The 15,328-nt window shown below is 63.2% G+C and overlaps 2 protein-coding genes across 5 annotated transcripts; both read right to left on the bottom strand.

Annotated features, from left to right (window-relative positions):
* Positions 1–3,427: 3,427 nt before the first annotated feature.
* On the bottom strand, positions 3,428–5,438 carry DNLZ (DNL-type zinc finger). Its single transcript, XM_031677221.2, has 3 exons — positions 5,135–5,438; positions 4,452–4,591; positions 3,428–3,681 (listed from the first exon to the last, which is right to left on the bottom strand). The coding sequence occupies exons 1-3, from the start codon at positions 5,324–5,326 to the stop codon at positions 3,513–3,515; spliced, it is 501 nt and encodes a 166-aa protein (XP_031533081.2). The 5' UTR covers positions 5,327–5,438; the 3' UTR covers positions 3,428–3,512.
* A 133-nt stretch (positions 5,439–5,571) lies between these two features.
* Positions 5,572–14,425, bottom strand: CARD9 (caspase recruitment domain family member 9). 4 transcript variants are annotated; one of them, XM_072960430.1, is made up of 14 exons: positions 14,154–14,425; positions 12,900–12,980; positions 12,549–12,812; positions 12,262–12,399; positions 11,430–11,734; positions 11,160–11,339; positions 10,916–11,059; positions 10,494–10,619; positions 8,828–9,019; positions 8,345–8,386; positions 8,010–8,058; positions 6,625–6,701; positions 5,980–6,062; positions 5,572–5,857 (listed from the first exon to the last, which is right to left on the bottom strand). In XM_072960430.1, exons 3-14 carry the CDS (start codon positions 12,730–12,732, stop codon positions 5,758–5,760), a joined length of 1,620 nt encoding a protein of 539 aa, XP_072816531.1. In that variant the 5' UTR covers positions 12,733–12,812; positions 12,900–12,980; positions 14,154–14,425; the 3' UTR covers positions 5,572–5,757. The 4 variants fall into 4 exon arrangements, with proteins under 4 accessions (XP_072816531.1, XP_072816532.1, XP_072816530.1 ...); XM_072960431.1 differs by lacking the exon at positions 12,900–12,980 and having other exon boundaries at positions 12,549–12,734; XM_072960429.1 differs by lacking the exon at positions 12,900–12,980.
* Between the last annotated feature and the right edge of the window lie 903 nt (positions 14,426–15,328).

The following is a 15,328-nucleotide window of genomic DNA, read 5'->3' on the forward strand; positions in this document are numbered from 1 at the left end:
CTCAGCATAGTCTGTCCTGGGCTGGTCCCCACGTGGTACGCAGCTTCCTGCAGGCCTGCCCAGCCCAGCCCTGCCCTCACCCCTGCCCTGGGCCCGGCCTTCAGCATGTCGGCCCCAAACCCCAGTACTGTCCAGACCCTCCATGCTCTCTCCCTGCCCCCCACCCCCATCCAAATGTGAAAACTCTGCAGCCGTCCCGACCCCTAAAGGTGTCTCTGAAGCCTCTTCTCTAGGGCCACCAGCGACATGGGCATTTCTCTCCTCCCAAAGCTGGTCCCTGGGTGGCGAGCACAAACATGTTCTCCCCAGTCCCGGCCTCACCCCTGGCAAGTGCCTCCTCCCAGCCCCTCTCCCCTCAATCCTGCCTCGGCTGGAGGAGGGAGGAGGAGGCAGTCACATCTGGAGCCTGACGCCGTAGTGGCGGCAGTGCCCCTACGCAGGGTCCACGGCCCCACAAGGCACACAGTCCTAAGCAAGCAGGATGTGAGGGGAGCGGGGGGAGCTGCCACACTTCTCAATTCCAAGCCCAGAAACCCAGGAACTGAGCCGGCCTGGTTCTGGGAGTACCAGTGGCAGCGAGATCTACTCCCGGACCGTGCCAGGGTGGGCAGTGGGTGCAAGGGCTCTGGCTCTGTGGCCGTGGGGGCACCCATAGCTCAGCAGGGGGAGGGGGTCAGTTCGATTTTGCCCTGATCGCATGAGCACCTGGTCCTCAGCCCTCCCAGCGGGGGGAGATGACACCACCACCGCCCCCACAGGGGCATCGGCCCACAGGACTGGGCAGGAGACAGGCCCTCTCCCAGGCCTTCGTCGCAGCCCACCACCTGCAGGGCCCACCCACCGCCAGCTCTTCTGGAGCGCTCTTAGGGTCGAGCGGCAGCCCCCCCGGCCTCCAGAGCTCAGAGGCGCTGCCTTCTCTTGGGTGGTGCCTCACCCAGCCCCACAGTCCTGCCCTCCGAGTGTTGGGAGGTGGCCAGACCTCCACCCCACGGTACAGCCTGGGGAGCTCTGGGCGGAGGGGCCTCTGAAGGGGTGTGGGGCCCTCAGGGGTAAGGGTGGGTCGGTAGGTGGGCCAGAGGCCAAGCACAGGCTCCTCAGCCGCCCCACATGCCTGATCGTACGTGCATATTTATTGCTCACACGTGTGTTTGCCATGTTGTCAGTGGGTCCTTTCCAACCCAAGAGGTACATTTGTTTTTCCCAAAAAAATAAAGTCTGCCAAGTGAATGCTGTCCATGTCGGGGTGAGTGCCGACTGAGGGTGTTGGTCCCTCAGGAAGCCTGGTGAAGACCGTATCAGGGTGAGCAGCCTGCACAGTGCAAAGGGCCTGGGGCTCAAGCCACACCCTCCCACCCACCCCCACAAGGAGTCTCGCTCCCTGCTAAGTTCATCAGTGAGGGGGCTAGGACTCAGGGGTTAAGTGGCAGCCCCAGGGACACACAGTCAGCCAGGATGCTGCTGTTGGAGCCCACGTGACTCCTAAAGCCCACACCTCGCCCCCCCGCCCCCACACTCCTGTCCTGGAACAGAGATCCTCTGGTGCTGACAAGGCTGCTGGGACACGTGGAGTGCGCTGTGGGGGCTGGCCCCATCTGCATTGGGACACAGGGAACCCCGGGCCTCCCCATCTGGCCAGCCACCCATGCACCCTTTCGTGGGCTGAGCCTGCTGCCCCCACCCAGAAGACTTCATCCCAGGAGTCCCCAGCCACTGGGACAGTCTGGCTGGTCCGCACGGGGGAGGAGCCTGGAGCCCTGGGGTTCGTGTTCCACAGGTGGTGGGGGGTAAGAAGGCCGCTCATGTCCAGGGAACACAGCAGGCAGGCAGTTGGGGTGCATGACAGCAAGGCTGCCCCCCGTGTACCCCTGGCCTTGCCCCAGTGCCCTGCTGGAAACACCACCACCTCCCCACTTGCAGGAGGGTTTCTCACCAGGGGCCGTGGAACCGGGGCCAGCCCAGCTCCCTGCCTGCGTCTCTTGAGTCCTGAAGTCTGGGCTACAGATAAGGTGTCTGGGACCCGTCAGGACAGCCTGCTGCACAGGTGAGAACCCCACCTTGGCCTGCTCAGGGACTCACCCCCAGGAGATACAGCCCGGGCTTCACTGGCATTCGGAGGGGGACAGGTGACCCCGAAGGCTGGGCAGGGGTCTACAGGCAGTAGGAGCTGAGCAGGAGGAGTGAACAGGAGACGTCTGCTCCTGAGGCTAGGAAATGCAGACCAAGCTTGGGACACCGAGGGGCACCACACTTGTGTGTTCCCAACAGCACCCAGAGCAACAGGACCAGCAGGAACTGCCTGCCAAAGCCTAGGTGCGGGTGAGCCCCTGAGGGCCACACCTCTACATTCCAAGCTGCCTTAGTCCCGGGGCCCTGTGCCTGCGTGCAGGAGGCCACCATGAAGTCGGTGGCACCCCGGCCTTGCACACGTTGGGCTCACCCGGACCACTGGGCACCGGCTGGGCTGAGAAACATCAGTGCAGATGGGGCACTGCCCTCGGAGGGGGACGGGAATAATGCAGGGTTGTCTGCCACGGGGGACCGAGTCAGAGCACAGACCGCCAGCGCCTGGGGAAAGATGCTGAGGCCCAGGGCTGGCGGGGGCGGCGGCTGGGAGTGCGCATCCTGCCAGGATCCTGTGAGATCGTGGCTGGTGATTAATGCTGAAGGTCACACGACCCAGAAGGTTTCTGGAAATAAACACACTCTCATAAACACAGGAACATCCTGAGAAGACAGTCAAACGAGGCTGGGAGACAAACTGCACACCCTGGGGGAGGGGACACTATGCGGGGCACGCGGCCCACCGCCAGACAGCAGCCCTGGCTCCCACTCCGCTCGCCACCACGGCTACCTGGCCTGTCTGTGGCGACGGTGAGCAGCCTGGTTTCCTGACTGCTTGGCCAGTGGCCAAGAGTCAGAGCTGAGGTTGGCACTGGTTCAGCAGTGCTGTCCAGGGAACAGCAGGTGTCACAGAAGGATCTGCGGGGCCTCCTTGTGTCTGGCCAGAGGGACAGGACCCGCAGTGGGGTGTAGGGGTGCTGATTCTGCTCCCAGGAAAAACGGTGGCTAACTGGCCATCCCTTCCAGGCATCCCCGAGAGCCAGCAAGATCGGGGCCCTGACATCTGGGGCAGGACTGAGCCACCCCATGCCAGTCCTGAGTCTTGTCTTTCTGCCTGTCCTCCTGACGAGGTGGCACTGTGAGCATTTTCATCTGTAGACAGGAAGACAGAGGCTCAGAGGGGCAAAGTGACCTGCCCAAGGCCACACAGACACAGCCAGGAAGGGCTCAGACTTCATGTCCAGCCCCTTCCCACTGGGACATGGCCTGTAGCTGCAGAAGGCCCCAGCTGCAGCCTGGAGAGGGTTCTTGTGAGTCATTCTGACTCCAGAACCAGGGAGAGCAGGAGACCCCCAGGCTCCACATCTGCAAGTGATGTCTGTTTATTGATAAAAAAACAAGCAAGTCCAGAGTGGCCCAGGGCCAGAGCATCCTTCTTGAAGGCAGGTGAGTCAGCTGGCCTCCGTCTTGCCAGGGTGGGTGGGATCCTGGTCCTCAGCCCCTTCCACAGCAGTGGTGGATTTGGGGGACCCCGCAGCCTCTAAAACAAGCTCCAGGGCCCCCTCACCAGCCACTCGGCACACCTTCTCCCCTCTGGCTGCCAGGATTTCTTCAATATTCCTGAGAAAGAGGGAGGCACCATGATACTCCAGGGCCAGCAGCCATCCTTCATCTTGGTCCCTTGAGGGCACCCCAGGCCAGGCACCACCTAGGAGCATGGGTGTGGGATCAGGGCCACCCAGCCAGGAGGCTCCTGACCACTGCCCCGGAATGCTCTCCACAAGGGGATGAGGTTGACTCTTCAGGCCCAGGGCCCCAACACATCACCTCACACACCCCCACGAAGACCAGAGTAGTCAACTAGCCAGGGTCAACAGAGGACAAGAAAGTGACATACTAGGATCCCTGCCCCATAGCAGGCACTCAGGAAATCTTTGTAGGGTGAAGGAAGGAACCACAAAATGATAGGCTAGTCGCTGCTTTCAAGAGTCAATCTCATCTGATCCCCTAATTTTAGCGGAGGCTCATGGATGGCCCTGACACGTAACCAGGTTCTGCCTCCCACACATAGGCCATCAGCGAGGACAGAGGTCAGGCAAAGAAGCAGGGCCAAAGAGGGTTGGTCTAGGGTGGAAAATTTAGCAAATAAAAACATGTCTTGTACCTGGGGCACACTCACACTAAAAAGTGACTTGTATTTTATCTGAAATTCAAATGTAACTGAACCTCCTGTATTGATAAGAAAGCTGGGCTTGGAGAGGTGAGCTCTGTAATCATCTTTAGAAGGAGGGTGCCCCAGGGAGGTTGGGTGGGGCTCCAGACCCAAGATCAACCAGGCCATCCCCCTGGGATACAGACCTCGATCCCCAACCCTGCTGAAGTGGCCTCACCTCTTCCCATCCAGGTCCGAGAACCAGCCCAGGTTGTCGGCGATGATGTGGTGGTTCTGGCAGCCAGGGCAGGTCACAATGACCACACCCTGGTGATAGGCAAGCTTAGAGATACGCTTGGAGGACCTAGTCCCACAGACCTGTTGGAGACATGGAAGGACCTGTGCCTGGCCCCGCCTCTCCCTGGGGGGGTCAGCCCCATCCCTCGGTGAGGCCCCGTCCCTTGGGGAGACGACCACCTCGCTCCCAGAAAGCTCCGCCCCTTGAAGATAGGTCCACCCCTCCACGCAGTCCCGCCCTCTCCCAGAAAGTCCCACCCTTTGGAATAGCCCCACCCCTCCGCGCGGATCCGCCCGCCCCCTACTGGTAGCTCCACCCCCGCGCAGCCCCGCCTTCTCCCGGGAGGTCCCGCCCCTTGGGGAACAGCCCCACCCCTCCACAAGGCCCGTGCCACCCCTCTGCGTAGCTCCGCCCCCTGGAGACAGCACCACCCCCGCGCAGTCCCGCCTTCTCCTGGAGGGTCCCGCCCCTTGGGGAAACAGCCCCACCCCTCCACAAGGCTTGTGCCACCGGCTCTGCGCGGCTCCGCCCCTGGGGATAGTCCCACACATTCTCGCAGTCACGCAGCTCCTTCCAGCGCCAGGTGCAGGTGTGCTCGGGTCCCGTTCCTGCCGCGTGCCCACCTTGCAGGTGTAGACGAGCTGGTAGTGCGCCGGCCCGGGTCCCGTCTCGGAGCTCGAGCGCCGCCAGCCCCAGCCCCGTCTTCTCGCTGCGGCCTCCAGGCAGGCCCCGCGCCCCCACAGCCACCTCAGGCCGGGCCCCCGGGGCCGCGCGCAGCTCATTGTCAGCACGCGGCTCAGCGCCGTCCGCAGCATCCCGCCCGCCGGCCCCGGCCGCCCCGCCCGACTCAACCGAGACCGGCCCCGCCCCAGCTCTCCCCGCGCAGCCGATGCCGCGCCGACGCCATCTTGGAAGAGGGCGTTCAGCGGAAACGGCCCTCCTCGGCTTCCGTCGCCGGTGGGCGGGCTGCGCTCTGCTGCCTCCTGGCGGCGGGAGGTGCGCACTGACTGGCGCGGTGTCCGAAGGTGCAGGTGCGAGCGAGACCCATCAGAGGCGGCGCTCGCTGTCTGGACCACGGTCGTTTATTGACGGCTGCGTTTTTAACACTGCAGCATGCGTGTGCATTACATAGGAATAGAGCACGCCTGTGCTCGCCAACAAAGAGGCGGCCTAGAGGGGCAGCGCCCAGGTCCTGGGGCGGCGCCATGTCCTCCTCCCACGACGGGCCGCTGGACTAAGGCGCCGACTAGGAGCCCTCGGTGTCAGTGTTGTCGCTGCCCGTGGTGTTCTCCCAGTCCACCTCTCCCTGCCTGGAGCCGTGCTGCACCTTTCTGAGGGCCCGCTTCCTGCGGGAGACCCAGACGGCACAGGTGTGCGCGAGTGGGCCCAGGGCTGCGGCCCCTTAGCACCCCCACCCCGGCCATCCCTCGGGGGAGCCTGCCTGGGACAGCCCACCGCGCGGGCCCACCTGCGGTAGTTCTCGAAGCTCTCTTTGAGGCGCCGCCGCCCCTTCTCCTTCTCTGGGGGCTCCCTGCTGCTCAGGCCTGCATCCTGAAGAAGGGTGAGGACTCTCAGGCTCCAAACAGCACCCTGGTGGGCCCTACCCGCGCCCTGCCCCAGGGATGCAAACTGCGGTCCAGGCCAGTTGCGTCCCCCGTGCACCTGGTGAGGGGAGCAGGGTGTGCTGTCGCCTTTCAGATGATGACTGGCCCAGACCAGCAGCCAGAGGGGCTGGGCTCCAGGCCAGCGTTCCTTCTGCTACAATGTCCAGGGGAACCCCTTTGCTGTCGGACTCCCATGCGGTGGACTGTGAGACTGAGTTCCCACTGAGGTTAACACTGCGGCCCTCCCAGAAGACAGACTTCCCATAACTGCCATACTACTGGCAGAGTTCCGTCCTGCCCCGTCCCCTGCCCCCTCTCCAGCTGCTCTGTCCAAGAAGGAAGGAGGCACAGCTTCCTGTTCCAAAAACCACACCCCAAGCGCCCATGGGCAGAGACCCTTGTGATCACCCTCCAGGCGTCCTGTGGAGCAATCACCCTCCCTGTGATCAGTCACACTGAGTCCCACGCCAGGGACATCCCAGGGCACCAGGGACCCCAGGCAGCCTTACGTCGGGGGTCAGTGAAAGCCGCTCCTTCTGCAGAGCCACAGAGGGCTGCTCCAGGCTCTCCCCAATGGCCTGGCCACCTGCAGAGGAGACTTGGGCTTGTGGTCCTGCCCACCTTCCATACCTCCCCCTCCCCACCCCAGACTTGTCCTGGGTCCTCACTTGGACCCCACAGAGACTCCCATTGTATAGACAAGGGGACTGGGGCTCAGAGTCCTCACTTCCCACTCCCCACTCCCAGGAGCAGATCCCAAGTGCTCCCAGAGCAGGTGGCTTGGCCCCTTCTAGGTAAGGACTGGGGCACTGCAGCAGTTGGGAGCAGAACACACCAGGCTGCGGGGCTCCCTCGAAATCTGCGGTGTCTGACAGATCCAGGGCCCAGGACCTTCAGAAAAAGTACTCTGTTGGGCTGGCTCCCCTGGACTGTCCATGATGGGGACTGTGGATTCCAGGGGACATTGTGGTGAGAGAGGCCGAGGCCCAGGTCTCTCCCTGAAGCTGACACCTTTCCCTCCTCCTTGGTCTCTGACCCTGAAGCCTGCCCTGCCTCCTGCAAGGGGCCACACCAGCCCTGAGTTGGGGCTCCCTCCCAGGACAGCTGGGCCGTCAGCCTTCCCCTCCCGCTCGCTGCTTGCGGGTATCGCCCGCCTGTCCCCATGTGGGGGCTCAGTGGCCTCAAGCTCACGTCTCTGGACAGCAGCAGAGGGGCCAGCCTCTTACTTCTCCATTTGCTGTCCCTTCTTCCTCTTTTGCCCCCCTCTTTAGAATCTGGATTCAGGCCTGATGCTGAGGAAGTCTGTTTGGCTTTCCATGCTACCTCCCCCTCCCCTTCCACACCCAGTCCTTCCAGCCTCCCCTCTGACACCCACCTTCAGAGCAAGCCCCTCGTCATCCCCTCTGGGCCATCTCCTGGCCACCCTGCCCAGTCCTGTGTCCAAGCAGGCAGAGAGATCCCGCCCCTGCCACCTGAAATCCCCAGCACTGTTACCACCTGGGTGGTACCACATGACACACCTGGGCAGAGACCTACTGCAACCTCTCCAGCTCCCTGCTCTGGGGGGCAGGATTTCTCCACTCAGCATTCCCAGGGCCCAAGTGGGCTCCAACAGCCAGACATACTCTCAAGGTCTGAGCTGGGGTGTGGACCTGCAAACCTGGGGGGGGCTCTCGTTTGCTCACTGGGGAACCTTGGAGGGTTATTTATCCCTCTGAGTCTCAGTGTTCCCATCTGTAAAGTGGGGCTGTGAAGGTCAATGGGTCAGGGCTGGGGCCCGCATCCCCAGGCACTGTCACTGGGCTGTGTGTGCTGTAGATCAGGACAGGGGCCAACTTGCAGTGGTAAGGAGGCCTTGTCCAGATTCCTCCGTGAGAAGCCGCTCCCTCCTCACCTTTGTCTGAGAGCTGGGCGTTCTCTTCCAGGTCGCGGGGGGGCGAGAGCTTCCCAAGAGAGACGGGGCAACCAGTTAGACCACCACCCTCCCGGGACTGGACCTAACCCTCGTGCTGCCCACCCCGGGCCGCCTACCCCATTACTGTCACCCCCTGTGCAAGTTTCTCAGGGACCCTTACGCTGTCTGGCTGAGCACTGGAAGGATGGTCTGCTGTGGGCAGCCAAGCTTCCAGAGCTTCTGAGGGACACATGTGGGACTGTGGTCTGGCAGAGGCAGTGGCCCAGAGCCCCAGGTGAGGCCAGCCCTGGGCTGACCCCTGGAGTCACACTCACCTCCTGGGAGTTCCTGGGTGAGCTGTCCTCCAGGTCGGAGCTCTGTGGTCACAGAAGAGGGGTCAGCCAGCAGGCCATGGGGGAACAGAAACACTCCCAGGCATGGGACAGGGTGTGGAGAGGTTCCAGGCCAGCCCATCCTCCAGGGAGGCCTCCCTCCAGGCCACAGCTGGCATCTGGCCAGAACACCCCTCCCTCCCCTTCACCCTCACCCCGAGCCCTGAGCTCTGCCATCCCTGCAGCCCACCTCCAGGAGGGCTCAGTGAGGAGCCAACCTCACAGAGGAGGAAGGTCCGGGGTCCCACCAGGGCCACCAGCAGTGCAGTGGCCAAGCCAGGCCAGGGCCGGGGCTCTCTGGAGGCTTCTCCTCTGGGCTCTGTGGTGTCTAGGGACGCACCTGCCCCTGAGTGGCCAAACCTCTGAGCCCCACTGTGGCAGAGCCGTGGCTCTGACTGATGGACACCAGCGCCGGGGGAGGCCCACCAAGACGGACGTCTCCAGCTGCTGCCGCCTGAGCCTGCCCTCCGCGGCCAGCAGCTGGCCCTCGCGCTGGAACAGCTGCAGCTGCAGCTCGTCTGCCTTCTCGCTCAGCTCGCGGACCTGCTTCCGCAGCGCATCCTTCTCCTGCAGGTTGCGGGCGTGCTGCGCGTGCAGCTCCTCCTGCCTCGCGATGGCCTGGGGGTGGGGTGCAGCTCAGGGACCCCTGCAGAGCGCAGCCTGGTCCCCTTTCCCCCGCCCCCAGCCCACATGGGGGTACTTTCACTTCTCCCCCCCTCCCCAGCACTCTCACTTCTCTGCACAGCCCGCCCGATTTCTAGCAATGTTCCCTGAAGAACTTCCAGCAACGAGTGGGGCAGGGGGGCAGGTGACACATGCGCCCACCTCTTCCTCTTTCTTCTCTGTGGATGTCATTCGTGTTTAGGGGGTTTTAAACATAATACAGGCTCACGATGGAAAGGGTGGACCATTAAGAAAATACAAAGAAGACAATAACCCTCAGCCTAGTCCCTGCTGACCTGCGTGACTGGTCTCCAAGTCCTGCTCCCTGTGCAGACATCCCGCACGGGTTTATGCCACACGTGCGTTTTACACATTTTGGGTGTGGCTTGATATCAAAAAGGAGATTGTTGACAGCACTGTAAGATTCTTTAAAAAGAACGCCCCTTGCTTTATCATGCCCACTCTCCACCGGGGGGCATCGAGGTGTGAGAATGAACTTGCAGAGGCACAACGGCCAGACCAGGAGGCTGGCCCACGACCTACAGTGACCGGCCCAGGAGGGAGCGACTGCAAGTCAGACTTGTAGGAAGCCAGCCTCTGTCTCCAGCAACAATCCAGGAAGCTAAACCATATCCCTGTGTCGGTTGACGCCAAACGACCAGGGCTTGATTAATAACAGAACTGCCCTAATTTCTGTGCCTGCTTCCAATGTAGGACCAACCAGAGAAAACCCTCCTGCTCACCTGCGGGGCCCGCCCCCCAGCTTCCCAAGGCAGATGGCACACCTGTGGCTGCCCTCCTCCGCCTGCCCTGAGGCGGTGCAGGGCCCCTGCTCCGGCAGCTCTGGCGCATGGCTGCACCCATTTACAGGTGCTGCCCCAGACCTCACCATTGTCCATGGCCCTTAGATAACACCCACACACCAGGCTTTTCCTGAGTTACTGTTATTCCCACCAGAGAGGTTTCCGGAAGTGGAATCGCTGGGTTAAAGGGGTCTGCATCTAAGGCTGCGGATCGCCCTGCAGATCTCTGCCGCACCAGCTGTAACTGATTAGAAACGAGCCTAGCAATGGGATGGCAAAATGACGGGAAACAGTAGAGCAGATGCAGCCCTCCCCACGCTAGGATGCTGCCTCCTACCCATGCCCACGAGAATGCCGCCAGCCAAGGTGCCACTGCTAAAAATGTATTTGCGAGACAAGTCAGGAAGCTTCTATTTTTGTAAAAACAAAAATGAAACTACCCAGATACTGAAGAGAGTCTGGTACGTCCAGCAGGAGAAGGTGGACCATGGATTTTGGGGCAGTGGGGTGGGGTGCAGCTGGCAGAGGGATAGCCACTTCCTGGGGTTCTCATCTGTCATTGACATCTTGACGGCGGCCTCCCCTTGAGAAGTCATTGCATGGGTGGTGGGGCTGGGAGGCCCTACCTGGTCCCGCTCGATGGCGACCTCCTCCATCTGCTGCAGGATGGCCTCGATGCGATCCTTGTACATCTTGGAGTCCTTCCGCAGGGCCAAGCACTGCAGCTCGAACATTTCCTTCTCCTCCATGCACTGTGGGAGATGGTAGCTAGTCCCCTGCCCTCGGCCCCCATCCTGGCCCGGGTCAGGCCAGTTGGGATGGGATGGGGGAGGGGGGAAGGGGGAGGAGAGAGGGGGAGGAATTGCTTGAGCCCCGAGGTCCCCACCAGGCCTGAGCTTCACCAAAGGTTGGCCGTGAGCCTGCTGGGTGAGGAGGCTGGGCCCCTACCTCCAGGAAGCGGGAGTAGGGGGCCGTCGAGCTGAGAGGCCGCCCCACTTCCAGGCATGTGCAGCCCAGTTCCCTCTCTACCTGCCTGCCCGTTGCGTACCCGGGCACGCAAGGCCTCGGCCTGGCGCAGATCCTTGCGCAGGGAGAAGATGGTGCTGGTCTGCTCCTGGTGGTCCCGCAGCGCCTGCCGCCAGTCCTCCTCCAGCACCTGGATGTAGGGGCTGCTCTTGTCCGGCTTCCCTTCCTGTGGGCAATGAAGGGAGATGGCGGAGGGGACGCCTGGCTGGGAGACCCAGGCCTGGCTGCCCTGTGCCCGCCCCACGCCGCCCCGGCTGGGCCCCCACCTGCACGGAGGCCTCCAGCCCCTGCACCCGCGCCTGCAGCAGCGCCTTCTCCTGCTGCAGCTCCCACAGCAGCTCCTGGCTGGGCCGCTGCTCCATGGCGTGCCTGAGCTTCAGCGTGTGCTTGCGCTCCACCGAGCAGTCGTCCTCTGCCTTCATGAGGCTGTGCTTGAGCCGGTCGATCTGCGGGACCAGCTGTCAGCCAGGACCGCGGGACCCGCCGCCTGGCCCCCACCCCGAGCAGCCCGGCCGTGAGCAGGGGCGGGCAGGCACCTCCAGCTGCAGGTCACGGTTCCGCATGAGCGCGGCGCCCCTCTCCTCGCTCTGGCGGGCCAGGCGCATGGCCAGGTCATAGTTGTCCTCCTTGCAGCGCTGGAGCTCGCGGCTGCCCGCCTCGCAAGCCTCCTTGAGCCGCTGCACGCGCTCCTGGTGCTTGCGCAGCAGGCTGTCCTTCACCCGCAGCTCCTTGATCAGGTCATCCTTGGAGCTCAGCAGCACTGTCAGGTCCTGCACCTTCTTCTGCAGCTTCATCACCTCGCTCATCAGCAGCTGCGTCAGGCCCGACTCCCCGGACGCATCTGTGGACCAGACAGGCATCAGTCGGGGTGCCCCTCGCCTCCCGAGCCTCCACTCGAAGGGTCAAATCCAGGATGCTGCAGCTCCCCATCGAGGAAAGGAACTGAGCTCTGACTCACTGCTCGGACCTGTTCCCACCCCCTCCCAGGACAGGGCTTCCCTCTTTGTCTAATTTTGTTATCTTGATTGAGAGGCAACTCAGGGCCAGGAGGGCCTTGCTCCACCAGCTGCTGGGGCCAGCAGGCCCCATCTTGCCAGGGGCAGATGGTCTTCTGGGCCACGAATCAGCCTGTGCACCCCACCTCCCACCTGTTAACCCTCCGGGATGGGAGTGAGGCCAGACAGGGCCCCATGGTGGCACCCTTCCCCGCGAGGCTCACCTGTTTCCTTTTCATCTGCAATGTATCCGTCAGGGGGCCAGGTGGGAAGGGGCCCACCAGCCCCACCCCTAGGCCGGCCCCACCCCGTCCCCTTGAGGCTCCCATGCCGCCCCGCCTCCAGTGTCCCCAGGCCAGGTCCCATTCCTCACCGATGATCATGGAGAAGACGCGGGTGGGCTCCTTGCCTGTGACCCTCTTGTAGAGCTGTGGGTAGTACAGTTCCAGGCTCTCAAGGAAGGCCACGTAGCCCTTGTGGCCAGTCCGCTGCAGGATGTCCAGGAGCACACCTGCAAACCAGAGAGGCCCAGCTGAGCCTGAGCGGGTTAGGCAGACAGAGGGACAGGGCTCGGGGGCCGGGAAGTCCCCATTGCCACCCTGCAGTTGGGGTTGCAGTGCGCTCCAGGGCAGGTGCAGGGCCGGGACCGCCAGCACTGACCCACTTTCCGCTTGCGGATGACCAGGTTGGGGTCGCTGAGCACCTGCTCCTCATCGTCAGGGTTCAGGACCTTGCACTGCCGCAGGTAGGGGGTGATGCGGGCGGGGTCGATGACCGCGATGAGCTTTACGCGGAAGCCTTCCAGGGCACTCCAACACTCATCCTCGTTCTCGTAGTCGGACATGGCTGCCGGGGGTGGTCGGGGGATGCTTGCCACAGTCCTAGTCCTGACCCAGGCCTGCCACCTCGATGCCTGCCAGGGCTCTGGACACAGCCAGACAGGAACTCAGCCCAGGGGACTCCAGGAGAGGTGTCGTCAAGAGAGGAAGCACCCCGCTCCCATCAGCTCACCCGGTCCTGGGCTTTCTTTCTTCCCAGTCACCCCAGTAAGCGTGGAGGAGGATGTGGGGATGCTCCAGGGACAGGTGGCATCTAAGAGAGCACTCTTCCCTGCACTGTGGCCCTCCTCTGGCCTCTGCCCCCCCGAACCCCCTGAAGTGTTGTGGGGCTCCCTTCCACCCATGGAGGTGAGGGGTCGGGAGGAGCGGGTACAGCCACCCTGGCAGGTGTGGGTGGGACCCCGGCTCCAGCCCCCAGCTGGCCAGTGCCCCAGCTGGGGCCAGAAGCTGGTTGACCTGGGACCCTGCCACCTGCCAGGCACCAGGCTGTGCTGCTGGGGACTTCCTCATTCCCCGACAGTGCCTGCTCACATCCAGTCCCGTCCCCTCCTCTCCTTCCGGAGGCTGCTGGTGATGCAACGGTCATCCAGCTGCTGCGGGGGCCAGCCTGCTCCAGGTCAGGCTCAGCGACACGGTGCCCTTTGGGACAGCTGACTGTGGACGGCCCACAGGAGTGCCAGGGCCCCAGCACACTGGAGGGCGGACTGTGTCGCCCATGGCTGGCCCGGGATGCGGCTCCATGCCGCATCCAGGCTCTCAGGTCCTGGCCACCAGCCATCCCTGGGATCCTCTCCACCTCCCAGGTGAGGCCTGCTCTTGGCCACACTCTGGGGGACTGTCATGCCAGCTCTCTGCCTGGGAACCCTCTACATAGGAAGCACCCACGGCTGTTCTCTTCCACCAGTGGGCAGGAAGCCACTTTCTCCAGGGCCGGGCTGAGCTGGGAGCAGCCACGTGGTCGTGCCTTGTCCCGGCAGTGGGAATAGAGACCCTGACTGGCGACCTCAAACTGAGCCTTCAACCTGCACAGGAGTGGTTTCCAGCCCAGAGGACCTAGACCGCGCTCCTAGAGATGCGGGTGGCAGCGGGCCTGGTTTGCTGCGGGGTCTAACTTCCCGCTGCTCTCAGCCAGCCGGCCTGCTGGGTGACAGACACGGTGTTGAATGAGAACAGCAGCAACTTGCTGCACAGTCTTTGGAGCATTTGGCCTGTTCCCTGCCTTTCTGGCCTAAAGTCCACAGGTCCCACACCTGACGCCCTGCTGCTAATTCCACTGAAATGACAGCAGGTACAGATGGCTGTGAAGGGGGGCAGGGCATCCCTCTGGGGTATTTGCTCCAGACCCCGCTCCCTGCCCCCAGGAGTCCTGAGCTGAGCCACTGAGGATTCCTAGCCACCCTTCAGAAAGGGCAACAGACCAGCCTACCTCAGGGTCCTCCCGGGGCACCCGCGTAGCTGGTCGCAAGTCAGCCTGGAGTGGTAGGAGGCGCCGCTGGCTGCTGGGAGGTGAGGGAGGGCGGGGCCGTGGAGCCGGGATGGGGGCCTGTGCACTTCCTGATGGTTCTGGTTAACCCCAGGCCGGCCAGTCCTCCTGTGGGGGACGACCCTGCGGCTGCCTTCTGAGTCGCCCTGGGCGGCCCCAGGAGAAGGCGGCAAGAGGGAAGTGGAAGTCGCCTGCTCTCCGAGGAAAGTGTCTGGTCAGAGCCCTCCCCGGGGCGTGGGGGTCCTGGGACCTGCCCTGGAGGCCCAGCCCTGACCCTAAGAAGTTCCATCAAGGCTCTCCCAGGGCTGGATGAGACCAAGCCACCTTCCAGTCCACTTGGGCCCCTAAGGACTGCAGTGTGGTGTCCAAGAGGTCATGGGCCCGGCCACGCTTGCCCCACACCACCACCAGCCCCCACTGCAGCTGGTACCCTGTCCCTTCCTGAGAGCATCCCCACTCTGCAGCCCCCTCCCCCAGGATACAGGTGACACAGGAGGCAGGACCCGGACTCTGAGGCCACTCCCTATGGCCCCCAAGCCAGTTTCTCAAGGACTGTAGACAGCTGGGCAAAGCTTGGGCCAACAACCATAGCACCAGTCCTCTGTGGAGGGTACTCCCCAGGCCCCCACCCCTGGCTGCGAGCTGTGTCCTGACAAGCAGGACTGCCCAGGCCCCACCTCACCAGGGCAGCCTTACTGGTTGGACTGAGTTGCCACCTGCCAGGCTGAGGCAACAGCTCCGGGAAGGGGCTGAGGGTGGGCGGGCAAGGAGGCAGCCTGACGGGTGCTCCTGGCTCCACCATCCTGAGGCGGCTCCCTTTTGCATAGCCAGCCCTTCCAGTGGGGTCCTGTACCTCAGCCTCGGGGTTCTCTGCCTCCTGGCCCACGGCGGTCAGTCCAGGCGCTGCTGACCTACAGTGGCAGCATGGTGGCCTGGCCTTCCTGCAGGCCTCCCAGAGGCCCGACACACCCTCCAAACGCAGTCCCCTGGCCCCTGGTGGGGGGGGGGGCACAGTCTGGGGGCTCGTGCCTGGGCCCTCAATGACCCAGCACTTCCCCACTTTGCGAACGGAGACTGATGAAGGGAGCTGCCTCAGGGTGTGTTCAAGAATTGAAAAT

The sequence above is a fragment of the Vicugna pacos genome, chromosome 4 (assembly GCF_048564905.1).
Source record: "Vicugna pacos chromosome 4, VicPac4, whole genome shotgun sequence".
Lineage (NCBI taxonomy): Eukaryota > Metazoa > Chordata > Mammalia > Artiodactyla > Camelidae > Vicugna > Vicugna pacos.

Bases quoted from the DNA above. Each gene is read 5' to 3' on its own strand.
- DNLZ (XM_031677221.2), bottom strand. From the start codon at position 5,326: ATGCTGCGGACGGCGCTGAGCCGCGTGCTGACAATGAGCTGCGCGCGG. The intron at 4,592-5,134 runs GTGGGCACGCGG...TGTCTCCAACAG, and splicing joins AGCTCGTCTACACCTGCAAG to GTCTGTGGGACTAGGTCCTC. The intron at 3,682-4,451 runs GTGAGGCCACTT...CCTCTTTCTCAG, and splicing joins TCGGACCTGGATGGGAAGAG to GAATATTGAAGAAATCCTGG.
- CARD9 (XM_072960428.1), bottom strand. From the start codon at position 13,071: ATGGGTGGAAGGGAGCCCCACAACACTTCAGGGGGTTCGGGGGGGCAG. The intron at 9,020-10,493 runs GTAGGGCCTCCC...CCCCACCCCCAG, and splicing joins TCGCCATCGAGCGGGACCAG to GCCATCGCGAGGCAGGAGGA. The intron at 5,858-5,979 runs GTGGGCCCGCGC...GGTCTCCCGCAG, and splicing joins AGCTTCGAGAACTACCGCAG to GAAGCGGGCCCTCAGAAAGG.